Here is a 14124-nt window from a genome sequence, read left to right as displayed (position 1 = left end):
TATTAATAGTTCCTTTTTTTTTTTTCTTTTTCTTTTGCTTTCTATTTTTTCTTTTTCTTTTTTTCCTTTCCTACTCTTTACTTTGGCAATATACGTTTAAATGCCATTAACCAATTTTTATTGTGTTCCCATTCACTAGAGCTCAAATCAATATGGATTTTGTGAGCTGCAACAAAGTCTCCAGATTTCATTGCTTGACATAATTTAACTACTTGATTTGAGACATGATCTGTAATATTACCAGTTTTTAATTTATCAAATAATTCATCAAAACGTTTCTGAGCATCAGCTTGCTTCCTTGGTTCATTTACAAATGCTTCTGATAGGGACTTATTAATTGTTGATATTACTAGATCTAATAGTTGAGGGGGAAGTGGTTGACTAGATTGTATATTAGGAGACTTCTTTGCTGCTGCCTGTATTTGTCTATTTATACTTGCTGTAGAAGATGTATTTGAATTTAATTGTTGAGTAGCTGTTGGTAATGGCCATGGAATAGGCATACCTGGTATTGGGGGTGTTGCCCCACTATGTGGTGCCGTAGTGAGTGATGGTCGTGATATTTGAGAATTTTGTAAAGATTGTTGGGAAAATCCAAATTTTTGTTGTAATGACTGTTGGCCTTGAATTGGATTTTGTATAGATTGACCTTGATTAGAAATATATGAGAGTGAATTTTGCGAAGGAATTGAAGGTATTTGAGGAATTGTTGATATAGAAGGGATTTGTGTAATAGACACTGATGGTAGTGTTGTAGATCCCGGAATTTGCCCACCATAAGATGCAGGAGAATTTGGACGTGTCAATGTATTATTTGGAGGTGGTGGTGGTGGTGGTGGTATTGTTTTATTTATAATATTACCCGGAGTAATTGATGATGAAGGACGAGCCATTGGTGTTGGTGCTCCTGAAGACATACTACCTATAGATGGAGGCATTATTGAGGATAAATTTGAATTTATATATTGATGAGATTGTTGGTTGGGTAATATTGTTCCTGTTTGTGATGTTGATGACAATATAGATGATATACCAGATGGTTGTGATGGAATTATTGTTGGAGAAGGTGCTATTGCTGAAGATGGTCTATGTGATATTTGAGGTGAAATCTGAGATAACACTCCAGAGGGAGCTTGATATACATTCATATTATTTTGTATATTCCTACCAAATTGTTGGACATTCTGAGTCGTTATATACTGTCTTTGTTGTATATTATTTGGAAATATATCAATCAACGTATAAGGAAATGGAGGTTGGCTAAAACCAAGAGATTTCATAACCTCAGGAGCTGCATTATATATCCTATCACGTAACATTGCAGAACTTATAGATGTATCATTTGCAGCCAGAGTAGACAAGAATTTCATTGCAGCAATAATACGTCCAGAATTTGCTAATATTTCTGCATAATGTACAACTTGTTTCGTTATATTCTCATCATTCCCATTGAATCTTGTTGCTGACTGTAATATAGCAACTTTTTCAACAAAATCTTGTAATCCAAGGATTAATGAACTCTGACCAGATGTAGTCATATTACCCCATATTTCTATAGAATTTCTGAAATTTCTTGCACATAAGTAACAAATTAATGCTGATCTTACATCAAACTTTTCATCTTGTAGTCTCTTCGCCAATAATTCAGACAAATATTCCATACAATATTTTGATTGCTCATTTGAAGTGCAAAGTGGATTACTTTGTATACTTTCTGGATGAGTATAAATGGCTATAATTGCTAATACCTCACTCCAATAATCTAAATTACTTGTCTTCACAAAATCTTCCAAATCATCAAACATTACATAACCAAAACATTTTTGTAAATAAGCCAAGTCATGTTTCTTAATATATTGACGACGTACATATTCTAGAGAGGGGCCACCAATACGTATTGCCATTAATAAGGCTTCAGAAAAAAAACCACATGTAACACAAACATCTATAGCAGCTTCAATATTTCCAGTAATAAATAAATCTTTAATAACATTTTCTTCAAATCTATTCCACTCTCTCTCACGAACAGAATTTAGCCTATTTCCACTAGTATTTGCAGAAATATTTGTAGAATTTCCAAGTATATTGCTTGGAGTATCATATTCATGGTCAAATTGATACTGTTCATTAACCTTCTCTTGAATATATTGATCTTCATTATTAGAGTCACCATTAATATCTGCCTTCTCTCCTAATTGTTGAAAAAATTTCTCTGGATCTAAACATTGAGATGTCATGAAGTTTTGTGGATCATTATAACTTGTACCAGAATTTCCAAATGTAGACATTCCACTATATTCTGATTTCAAACCACTATTAAAATTATTTATTTCTATTTGTAACCCCTCACCTTTATTAATACCTGGTTTCCTACCTAAAAATTGACTTGCATTATAGTTTGCATTATTTGAATCAAAGCCTAATAATGATGCAATATAAAGTCTTTTTTCAGCACTATCATCCGTAAACATATTTTCTACTAAATTCCATGCTAATTTTTCATTATTATTATCTACTTCACTTGCCTTTTTTCGACAATATCCAATGTAATTACCTTGACTTAATAATTGATCAAATATATCTGCATGTGGTATTATTTCCGGATTTGAAGGAACTACATAAAGATTACATTTAGGATTTATATTATTTGATATATTAGAAAATGTTACCATTTTACCAGAAAATGCGAAATTGACTCCTGTTGGTCTACGATACCATGAAGGGACATATGCTATCATATGTGAATGTGATAATGAATATATACCAACTCTATCATTATGAGATGCCGTTGCATATATCCCAGGAGTATATGGAGACCATATATTCTGAACATTCCATTGTTGAGAATACATTTCAGAATATATCTCAGGTTGTTGATTATTTAAAAATGTCCAACATATAGTCTTACCATCCTTCCCAGAAGATAATAATAAATTTGGATCCAAAGATGAAAAATCTACTGATAATATACCTTTCTGATGTCCAACTATAGCTTCCTTAAATGGATAAGATACATTACGTAAATCCCATAATTGTAATGAAGGATTTCTATCATCATCATACCCAACAACAATTTGAGTAGGCTGTTGAGGTACCCAAGCTAATGTTGAAGGTCTATGTCTTTGTGCAGGATCACGAAATGCTATTGCACTTTTACGCAACTTTAAATCCCAAATTACCGTAAGCCCATTTGTTGATGATGATGCCATTATATGTGGTACTTTTTGATTCCATCTTAATGCAGTTAATTCAGCATCACCATGTTTATTATCACGTCCTGGTTCATAAGAATTAATTGAATCACCAGTCTCATTATTTAAATCAGTAACATAGACTTTTCCATCACTACATCCAGATCCTAATAAATGCTTATCAACATTATTAAAATTTAAACAAGTTACACTCGATTCATGGATCTTAACATTTGACAAATTATTTAAATTACAGTGAAGATCTACACCCTTAGATTCAGAAATTATTGGTTTAAACAAATCTAAATATCCATTTTCCATACCAATACATATAATCCCCATATCACTATTTCCAGTTTGACTTCCCCAAGCTATTGAGGTGCATCTACTGCTCATTTCTGTTGAACCAATTATAGGAATATCTTTATCATTACTTGAAATATCAAACAATCCAATATTCAAATTTAAATTTATTCCACAACTTCCAATTGCTAATATATTTGTAATTCTATGGTTTATTACAGGGCACCAGCATATCTTTGCTGATGCAACTGTCTCTTTTATTAACATATTTTAACTAAAATAATAATCTCTATATAATTGTATCTTAATCTATTTTTTCCCTAAGTACTTTTTAATGCAATGTTTTTAATAAATTCAACTTTCTTATTATTAAGAAGATATAATGCGACAGGAGTAGCCCACGTTATTCAAGGCGGGGTGGGGACTTTCTGTTTATTGCTATTGCTTGCACCCTAAATGATTATTATTAATTAGATTTAATCAATATTTTATAATATTACAATTAAACAACTTTCTCTTTTTTAAATAGAATATAATTATTTTTATATATCTCTAATATGTTTTAGACTAAATAAATGAATTTTAAATATTGAATCTTAATTCTATATATTTGTGGTATTCACTTTATTAGTATATATATAAATATATTATTATTATTATTAAAAAATAATATAAATTTTGTTTATATAACTAGCTTACAAAATACTAATAATTCCTTTCTTAATCATGTTATTATTATATAACAACGGTATATATTGGTATTAAGTGCATGCAAATACCGGTACTCCCATTCACTTTAAGATGTAATCAAATAAAAAGAAGTCTGTAACTCTTTAAAATAAAGTAATTAGTAAAAATAATCTTAACATTCTAATCATATTATATTGTATTTGTAGGTATTATATTATAAATAAAAGCTTTGGAAAATTATTAAAAAAAAGAGGGGAGAGAAAAAAAATTAAAAATTTGGCCAATCTAAATCAATGATCAAAATAGTATTATTTATCTTTCAAAAGAGAAACTATCTAAACTTGTGAAAATAACAGTAAATACTGTGCTAAAATAAATTTACCAGCTTAATTATTTGTATTTTCAGATAAGTTCTCAACCTGGACTTTATTAAGTATAGCTTGAATTTCATCATGTGAAAGAATTTTTTGACTACATCCAAATTTATCATCATGTTTCAATATTGAAAACTCAAGTTTATTAGCAGATGGTGAAGTTGTATCCATTGTTTTAGTTAAAACTTTTGCAATCAATAATAAACCTTCATCAACTGATAAATCATTTTTCCATTCTTGTTTAAGCATAGATGTAGCAGTTTGATTATTTTGTCCAATAGCAGTAGCCATCCAGCCAGAATAATTACCAGAAGGATCTGATTGGTATAGTTGATATCCATGATAATGATCATATCCAGCAAAAAGAAAAGAAACTCCAAAAGGTCTCAAACCACCAAATTGAGTATAACTTTGTTTTCTATCACATATTTGAACAACTAATTGTTCTACTGGTTGTCGTTCACCATATGTATATTGGTATCTTTGTGCATCTATACGAGCTTGAGAAATTAATATATTTGCATCAGCTGTGAGACCTGCTACAGCACAAATAATATGATTATCAATAGTATATAATTTCTCTAATGTCTTTCCAGGATCTAGTAATTTGGAAACTACAGCTTTATCAGCAGCTAAAATTACTCCATCTTTACAAAGGATTCCAATTGTTGGGGCTGCTTTATTAATAGCTTCTAGAGCATATTCTACCTGATAAAGACGACCATCAGGAGAAAATGTTGTTGTTCTGGAATCATAACGTCGGGACATCTTATAAATACATATAAATGATATCAATCAAGGAAACCCACAGAAATTCTAACTAAATTGCAGAAGTTTTTATTTGGTATGCTACCCCTCAAAGTATGTTTGAATAACTTGGGAATAATTAGCGCCAGTATTATTTTAAATAACAAGCTAAAGAAGAAAACATATGGATATTAGTTAATGATGGATACCTTTTCTCTTTAAAGAAAGAGAAAAAAAAAAAAAAAATTAATTTGTGAGAATAACTATGGTATATATTATCTTGTAAATAAAAAGTTATAATTTTAAGTATTAAAAATTTCTAATTATATAACAGAAATGAGTAGTATTAAAACTGACTTTTTTTTTAAAAAAAATAAATATGAGAGACAATCAAATTATATTCCTCTTCATTAATTACCAAATATTTCGATATTAAGGTTGTCGACTTTCTACTTTACCAGTTTGGGGATTAGTTCCCTGTGGTCTGCGGAAACATAAGACCCATGGTTCCTTCTTCCAATCAAGAAAGTGAACCCATCCACGACTCATTTGAAGACCTATATAAATTGTAATTGTGAAATAATCACTAATATTAATTACAAATATATAATAAGGATCTTACCTAGAACATGACGCCATTCTTCCTCAGACATTAAAGCACCATTTCCTCTTGAGGCTCTAAAACAATTATTAGATTTATTATTTCTGAATATAACCAAAGTTATCATACCTGTATTGCTGGAGTTTTTTACAAAGTGGACGAGTCAATTTAACAAACCTAATTAAAATAATAATAATAGTAATATTTTATTTATTGAGAGGTCTTTAATAATAAACGTTCAAAATCTAATATTACCTGTATTCATGAGTATCCATATCAAACTTTTCTGAGTATTCAACTTCTTCAGCATATGGACTCCTCATATTTAAGATTCGTTATATTAAATATTACTAAAAAAGTTCTTTAATATAAAGAAAAAAAAAAGTTAGTATACAAATTTTCTCTAATTATCTAAATAAAATGAAAAAGGAGAAAAAAAACTAAAAAAATATCCCCACAAAAAAGGCGGGAATACATGAAAATTTCAATATATATTTACATATATATATTCAAGAAGATTAGTTATTCTATTAAGAAATGAAAAAGTAGAAATAATACGAGCTCAATTATTAAAAAATTTCTCATATATATTTCCATTAATTAACAAATTGTTATTTTAAAAATTGATCATACACTAAAATGGATTAAATCTTAATTACAATTATAATTAATAGTCATAATGAATCTCCTTTATTAAGAAGAGTACCTTATCGGAATTAATGGTTAATAAATTTATTATTGAAAATAATAATAGAAAATATTAATGATAGTAAATCTATCATCTTTTTTTTGGATATAATAAATACAACCAAAAAATATTTTAATTAAACAATTCACTTAATTTTATTTTTCAAGTTCAATATTATAGTTATTTGGCAATATCTTTTTAATAAGATAATCTGGAATAATAGACAATTCATATTTTGAAAAATTAAATAATTCAGGTGTTGCATCACCAATACCTTGGACAATAATAGGATTCTGGCTATAAGATTCTCTAAGATGATCAAAAAATGGATGTGCCATTGCTTCATATGGTTTAATACGAATATTTGGCTCATATCTTAATATTCTTTGTAATAAATCAATAGCTAATGATGGTGTATTATCAGGGAGAATCTTTTTCCAATCTTTAGCTTTTAATGTAGGGAATCTAACTTCTGTATAATGTGGATTCATGGCAATCATCTGTTCTTTTGTTGGTGTACCGAGAACTTGGATAATTTTTACTAATTGATCAATTGAGGTCTCTCCAGAAAATAATGGCTTTCCAAGTATTAATTCACCAAACACACAACCAATACTCCATAGATCAATATTTGGTGTATATTCAGTAGCACCTAACATTAATTCTGGTGCACGATAAAATCTACTACATATATATGCAACACTTAATTCATTTGGTATCAACCTTTTAGCTGAACCAAAGTCACATAATTTTAAAGTATTATTCTTTGTATCAACAAGTAAATTTTGTGGTTTAATATCTCTATGACATATACCTAGTGAATGTAAAAAACCAACTGCACGAAATAATTGATATATATATATACTTACAATATTAATTGGCATTATATTTCCAGATCTAATAAAAGATTTTGACACACGATAAAGTGTTTCTGGTATATATTCCATTATAACATTTAAAAATTTATTTGATACTTTGGATTTCATATTACTATTACTATGTATAATATTTCTACCAATATGACCAGCACAATTTATATCATCAGTAGGTGGTTGGGGTGGTATTGGTTCCTCATCACCTGTTGTATAAAAGTAATCAATTAATTTTATAATATTTGGATGATCAAGTATTTTCATAATATCTAATTCACGATTCTTATAACGTGGATCTTGAAGAACCTTTTTTAAGGCATATCTTTGTCCATTATCAATATCTGTAACTTCACATACAATTCCAAATGAACCTGTTCCTAAAATTTTCCCAAGTGCATATTTCTTGGATGTACCATCAATTTCAGAAGATGATGAAGTTGTAGATATACCAGATATATTATTTTTACCCTCAATTATTCCATTATAATTTGGAACAACTACTTGTTGTTTCCTTGATATCTGAATATTGACATTCTTCATTTCCTTTTTTTTTTTTTTTTCTTCTATTTCTAACTATAACTATATTTATTATTGGATAGTTGAAATATTATTTAAAATAGTAATATTAAATAATTATTTAAGATTTTTTTTTTTCTCTCATATAATTAAAATTATATTTTTAAATATGTATTATTTATTTTGATATTCCCAACTTCAATTATTATTCCAAAATATTTGAATTTATATTATCAGTCATGACCATAATAAGTAAGTTTTGTATTACTTAAATCAATGTACCAATGCAGTAATATGTAAATATGTGGATTAAGTCCACAATATATGAGCTATCTAAATAATATTAACTTGTTATATACGTATACTCTATGTCATCTAATTTTCCCGACTAACTATACTGCATGGTGGATAAACAAAGGGACAAGCCGTAATATTACACCCCCCCCTTTTTTTTTTCTTTTTTTCTCTTTTTTTTTTAGGAATAAAAAAGAAAAGTAGATTTTATAATTATCGATAAGATCTTTAATTATATAATATTAAGTTTAAGTTTATTTTAACTATTCTTTTTTTTTTGTTTTATCATAAAAGGGATATTACTATATTATCTAAATAAAATGTAATATTTTAATAATATTATATATAGATATATATACAACTTTGTATATATCTTATTATTATATATAATACTACTATAAATTGGTTCATTTTATTTTCACTAATATTCTGATATTTCCAACTTTATTTGGCGCTCATGAACTAGGCTGGCGGGTTTTTGTGTGTTTAATATTTTGATTGATATTTAGAGATAAAATAGATCTCTAGAAACTAATTTACTATTATTAATTTAATAGTAAAATATTTTTAATATGGAAATTTTCATAATAAGAAATGTAATTATTGAAGCTTTAATAATTTATATATTTTGGGACTTGATATTTGTTAAATGTATAGATTGTAGAGATAATACCTTAAAATCAGAAGTTAAACAAAATTTAACATTGAAAGATGAGAATATATATGATAATGAAGATATTTTACAAAATATAATAAATAATACAAATAATAAAATCTATAGTGATATTATTAATGCAATATTAGATGAATCTAACATAGATAAAGAAAATGTTGTTAGTTTAACTCCATTAAAGGAAGGAGAAAGTTTATCTTCTCAAATAATTAATGAAGAATTTTTAAATGAATTAGATGATTTAGATTGGCAAATAGTTATGGAAAAAATATATCATTCAATATGGTATCATTGGAATAATAAATTTTATTCTGAATTTTCTAAAAGAGTACCAACTATATTACGTGAAATGAGAAAAATATCAAGTAAATTAGGTATTTCAATATTAGATAAAGATGAAATACTTGGATTAATAAATAGATTAAATCCAAAAACAAAGACAGTAGATAGTAAATTAAGTAAATTATCAAAAAAGATATTTAATAAAAATCCAGATGACATATATAATACAAGTAATCTAAAAAAATTACATGATATACAATATAAAAGAGCTGAAGAAGCTATTATTAATATCATAGTCGAAATGAAAGGTTATATTCGTATATTTTTAAAATTAATAGATATTAAGGCTTCACAAGCTGGCTTATTATTTTTAAATCATATACAAGGTCGTAGTTATTCAAAAATTGCAAAAAAAGATGACATTTTTAGAAATAATATAAGAAATTGTCCTATACAAACTGCATTTAATTATAGGTATGTTGATGAAAATCTTGATTTACTTATGCATCATGAAAAGGGTTTCGGTATTTGGAATTTAGGGGAATTAAATAAACATAAAAGTACTGTAGGATCATCAAGTGGTATATCTAAAAAGATTAATGGAATAATAGATTTTGTTTATAGTGAATTTATAACCCCATCTGCATTAATTGTATCTGCAATTGAAGATGCAACTTTATTACATGGTTCTTTATCGGGTGCTATATTGAGAAGTTTTTCAAGTTCATATAATATACCATTATTAACTACTTTTGAATCACTTACTAAAGCTACATTTTTTTTTATTAAACAAATTGATATAAAACTATATAAGATTCTTCATTGATTATAAATTTTATATTTATAGATTAGATATATTTTGTAAGATTATCATTAGGTAGAAGGAGAAAAAAAAAATAATTTTTATTTTATTACTTTAAATTTCTCTTTTAAATTTATATATCTAAATATTAACTTCATTTTATTTGATATTTTAGTATTTATTATATATTAATAATTAAATAACATTACTTTTTAGATTTAAGACTTCTTATATTTAAACACTAGAAAAAAAAAAAAGAAAACAATATTATTATTAACTTTAATATTTAAGTATATCATAAAAATTATTTAAAAAGTATAAACTTACAGATAAATGAGTTTCTCTATATAAACTTGTTAATGAATCAATGTCTCTCTGAATAGAAGCAACCATATGCCTTTTTCTAGGTTTTACTCTGAAAAATAACAAAAAAGAAAAAAGTTATTAACATTTAAAAATAAAGTATACCAAAAATATATTAAATAATAATTTGATTAATAATAAATTCATATTTAAAAATATCCAATTATATTTAAATATGTTTGTTTAATCAAGAAATTTACATTATCTTTATCTTATTACGTTGAAAATTAATTATATTAATTATCCAGTCATATTAATTAATAATTATATTTATTATATAATAAACATACCTTGAAATAATAATATTTCCATAATTTGCTATATCTTTAAAACAAGGATTAATAATTATGTTTATAAGAAAAACTATCATTAAGTTTAAATTAGAATATTCTTTTTTATATTGATTTTTTTTATTTTCAAATACTTCATTATTATTCAACTTGATATTTACATAATTTTTATTTTCAATATTTTTTATTATATTTAAATAGCTTATAGTACGAATTAATCTTTTACTTGTATTTTCTACCTTTATTTTAATATTATCATTTATATTATTATTTATATCTGATTTATTTTTTAAATCCAAAGTTTTACTAGAATACAATAAAAAAAAATCTAATGGATCAGATGTATATTGATTAAATGAATTACTCATACGCATCTGAAGTATTCTTTTAACAGCAGCTAATGAACTATTCTCAGCAAATTTTTCATCCAAAATCAATTTTGATTTAATTTTCGAAATATTATTAGTTAATTTTGGCCATAATAAATAACTTTTATTAAGAATTCTAAATTTTGTATGAAATTTAATATAATTATGTAGACAAATACCATTTAAACTTTCTTCATTATTGACTTCAATATTCTATATTATATATATATAATAAATAAAGAAATTAGATAATATTATCAAAAAATTATTAAATATAAAATAATTTAAAATAAATATATGTAATTTTTTTTCCTTCTTGCATACATTATTACATTAATATTATTAACTTACCACTTTAAGAAGTTCTCTATATTGTCTTGATCTTCTATATTTAGTTATAAAGCCTTTTAACTAGGAAAAGGAAAGTAATAAAATGAAGAATATGTAAAATAAAATTTATTTTAATTATTTAATATATTAAATATTAAGTATTAATTAATAACCAAAAATTGAAATATATTTAACCAATAATATTAAATTTCTTTAATTAATATCTTTTTAAAATTATTACTAATTTAATGACTACTTACATCAAATCCCTTTACATTTAAACCATTAAATAAAGTTAAAGTTAAAGTTATTATTACAATAGCATATTTCATTCTTTTTTATTTATTATATTAATAATTTCTAAGACTACTAATACACTAAAATATTATTTGTGTGCAAACACACGGTATAATTATAAAAAGAATTTACTTATAAATATCAAGTAATTATATTAAATATTTTACTATATGATAGAATCTAATCTTAAATATATCAATATTTAATATTACAGTGAATAAAAAAAAAAAAAAAAAAGCGAATCTTTTTAATTTATTGTAAATATCAAAAATTTAAGCTTTTAATCTATTAATAAATTAAAATGATGCCACTCTTAACTTCATATATATAAAACCATTCATTTTATTTATTAAATTTTAAAAAATTTATTTAATATTAAATATTGACTAACCTAATAAATCATTTAATGCTTGAGTTTCATCCCACTTATTTTTTATCAAAGCCTCTGTTACATTATCTTTAGAAAATCCCATATCTAATAATCTCCGAATTTTTTGATCTTTTGAAGAAGCAAACATTATAGTCCAAGATTTAGCTGTATTTATATACTCATTAAAATTACTCTTGTATAAGGATGCTACTTGAGCATCTTGAGGGTCATCTGGTTCAGGAGCTGATAATAATGCTTGAATAGATAATAATACAGTTCTTAATGTTAATGCAGGACTCCAAGCATCTTTTAATATATCTAAACATATTGCTCCTGTTTGACTTGAAATATTAGGATGCCATGTTCTTGTAATAAATCGAACTTTCGGTGGTTCGTATGGATATTCACTAGGTATAGATATTTCTAATTCAAATATTCCAGATTCATATGGTGTACCTTGAGGTCCCCTAATATATCCTATTATATTATTAAGCTTATTATCAATAATTCTAACACCAACTTGAGCATCACTATTTAATTCATCATTATTCATTTGAAGATCTCTTAGTTCCTATAAAAAAAATAATATATAAAAAGGATATTTGGAAATATTCCTTTTTTTTTCTTTTTTAAAGAAAGTTTTTATATTTAATAAACTTACCAGAGTCAATCGACGGTTATCAAAACGGCCTTCATATATACTCATAATTAATTTGAAGTATTAAAATATAAATATATTTATATATATCAAGTATATTAATAATATTAGAGGAAATTTCTGTTTCTAGATATAAGTTTAATCAATATTATTTTAAAGTTATTAAATATTTAATAAAATTATATAAATATATTTAATATTATTATAAATAGGTCCAATAATTACTTCTAAGTAATTAAGTTATATTAAACCAGTTTTAATAATAAATGAAGATAATGAAAATAAAGATCCCCTTGTTTTTTTTTATTTTTTTTTTTCAAAAAGATTCTATTAGGAGGGGATTAAAGTTTAAAATCCTCAATTATCTAGGAATCCGCCATTAAAAGATTTGAACAAGTACACAGGTATTTCCAAAACTTACAATTTATTTTACCTCTAAAGATGTTTTAAAAAAAAAATAATTTAGGAATATCTAAAATATTTTGAAATTAAATATCTTGAAAGATACCTGAAATTCTAGGATTTTTAGGGTTTTGAAAACTAGGGTTTACCACCCCCACCATGAGCTTGTATTTGTGGTCTCACTCTTTTCTATTTTTTCATCTTTTATTTCTTCCTTATTTGATTGTTCTGATGTATTTGTTGTATCTGCTGTTCCATATCCAAACCAGCTTGACCAGGTATTTACATTTTCTGTAGTAGATGATGAAGTCGAATCTACTGATTTTTCTTTCATTTCATTTTCTTGATTATCCTTATTATCTTTATTTTGTTCAGGAGTAGAATCACTATTATCCCACCAACTACCAAACCATCCACCAGATGATGTTACTTCTTTATTTTTTGTTTCTTCCTTTATTTCCTGTTTTAATTTAGTTTTTGCCTTGACTTTTGTCTTAACATGTGATTTAGGTTTTAATTTAATTTCATTATCTTTAGAATCAATAATAGGTTTTTTATCTTCTGATAAATCTTTTAATTGATTATTATTAGTTTCAGAATTCTTATCATTATAACTTGTAATTTTTGTATCTGTAGATTCTGTAGTACCAGTACTCCACCAGCTACTAAACCAACCCCCCTCATTAGTTGTTATTTCTTGAGTTTTCTTAGGTTTAACTTTTGTTTTAGCCTTTATTTTAATTTTTGGTTTAACTTTTAAATCTTTTAATTCTGGATTATTATTATTAATAGATGATTTAGATTGTTTTAAATTAGGTTGATTATTTGTATCTGAAGTTCCTTCATTTTTGTTTAATTTCGTATTAGAATTTTCCAATTTTGAATTTACTTTATCAGATTCTATTTCCTCATTAATATTTTCACATATTTCGTCATCTTTTTGTATTTTGTTGATTTTTTGTTCAAATTGAGACTCCATATTTTCATGCTTAATTTCATTAATAGATTTACTT

General features: G+C 25.3%; 7 protein-coding genes across 7 annotated transcripts; 1 reads left to right on the top strand and 6 right to left on the bottom strand.

The window, feature by feature from the left end:
* Window positions 1–77: 77 nt before the first annotated feature.
* On the bottom strand, window positions 78–3761 carry cand_010290 (uncharacterized protein; the record flags this gene model as incomplete). The annotated part of the gene is made up of 1 exon (XM_067211268.1): window positions 78–3761. One exon carries the CDS (start codon window positions 3759–3761, stop codon window positions 78–80), a length of 3684 nt encoding a protein of 1227 aa, XP_067067069.1.
* An 809-nt stretch (window positions 3762–4570) lies between these two features.
* cand_010280 (proteasome subunit Alpha type 4) lies at window positions 4571–5326 on the bottom strand (the record flags this gene model as incomplete). The annotated part of the gene is made up of 1 exon (XM_067211267.1): window positions 4571–5326. One exon carries the CDS (start codon window positions 5324–5326, stop codon window positions 4571–4573), a length of 756 nt encoding a protein of 251 aa, XP_067067068.1.
* Window positions 5327–5737: 411 nt separating this feature from the next.
* Window positions 5738–6229, bottom strand: cand_010270 (cyclin-dependent kinase regulatory subunit family protein; the record flags this gene model as incomplete). The annotated part of the gene is made up of 4 exons (XM_067211266.1): window positions 5738–5862; window positions 5928–5983; window positions 6036–6083; window positions 6162–6229. 4 exons carry the CDS (start codon window positions 6227–6229, stop codon window positions 5738–5740), a joined length of 297 nt encoding a protein of 98 aa, XP_067067067.1.
* A 520-nt stretch (window positions 6230–6749) lies between these two features.
* On the bottom strand, window positions 6750–8006 carry cand_010260 (protein kinase domain-containing protein; the record flags this gene model as incomplete). Its single annotated transcript, XM_067211265.1, has 1 exon — window positions 6750–8006. The coding sequence occupies one exon, from the start codon at window positions 8004–8006 to the stop codon at window positions 6750–6752; it is 1257 nt and encodes a 418-aa protein (XP_067067066.1).
* An 842-nt stretch (window positions 8007–8848) lies between these two features.
* On the top strand, window positions 8849–10057 carry cand_010250 (uncharacterized protein; the record flags this gene model as incomplete). Its single annotated transcript, XM_067211264.1, has 1 exon — window positions 8849–10057. One exon carries the CDS (start codon window positions 8849–8851, stop codon window positions 10055–10057), a length of 1209 nt encoding a protein of 402 aa, XP_067067065.1.
* Window positions 10058–10238: 181 nt separating this feature from the next.
* Window positions 10239–11716, bottom strand: cand_010240 (uncharacterized protein; the record flags this gene model as incomplete). Its single annotated transcript, XM_067211263.1, has 5 exons — window positions 10239–10274; window positions 10361–10448; window positions 10687–11267; window positions 11406–11465; window positions 11645–11716. 5 exons carry the CDS (start codon window positions 11714–11716, stop codon window positions 10239–10241), a joined length of 837 nt encoding a protein of 278 aa, XP_067067064.1.
* A 351-nt stretch (window positions 11717–12067) lies between these two features.
* Window positions 12068–12757, bottom strand: cand_010230 (ubiquitin-conjugating enzyme family protein; the record flags this gene model as incomplete). The annotated part of the gene is made up of 2 exons (XM_067211262.1): window positions 12068–12622; window positions 12713–12757. The coding sequence occupies 2 exons, from the start codon at window positions 12755–12757 to the stop codon at window positions 12068–12070; spliced, it is 600 nt and encodes a 199-aa protein (XP_067067063.1).
* Window positions 12758–14124: the final 1367 nt, after the last annotated feature.

Source organism: Cryptosporidium andersoni, assembly GCF_001865355.1.
Source record: "Cryptosporidium andersoni isolate 30847 chromosome Unknown contig_73, whole genome shotgun sequence".
NCBI lineage: Eukaryota > Apicomplexa > Conoidasida > Eucoccidiorida > Cryptosporidiidae > Cryptosporidium > Cryptosporidium andersoni.
Note: the sequence above shows the minus strand (reverse complement) of the source record. Positions and strands in the feature narration are given on the sequence as shown.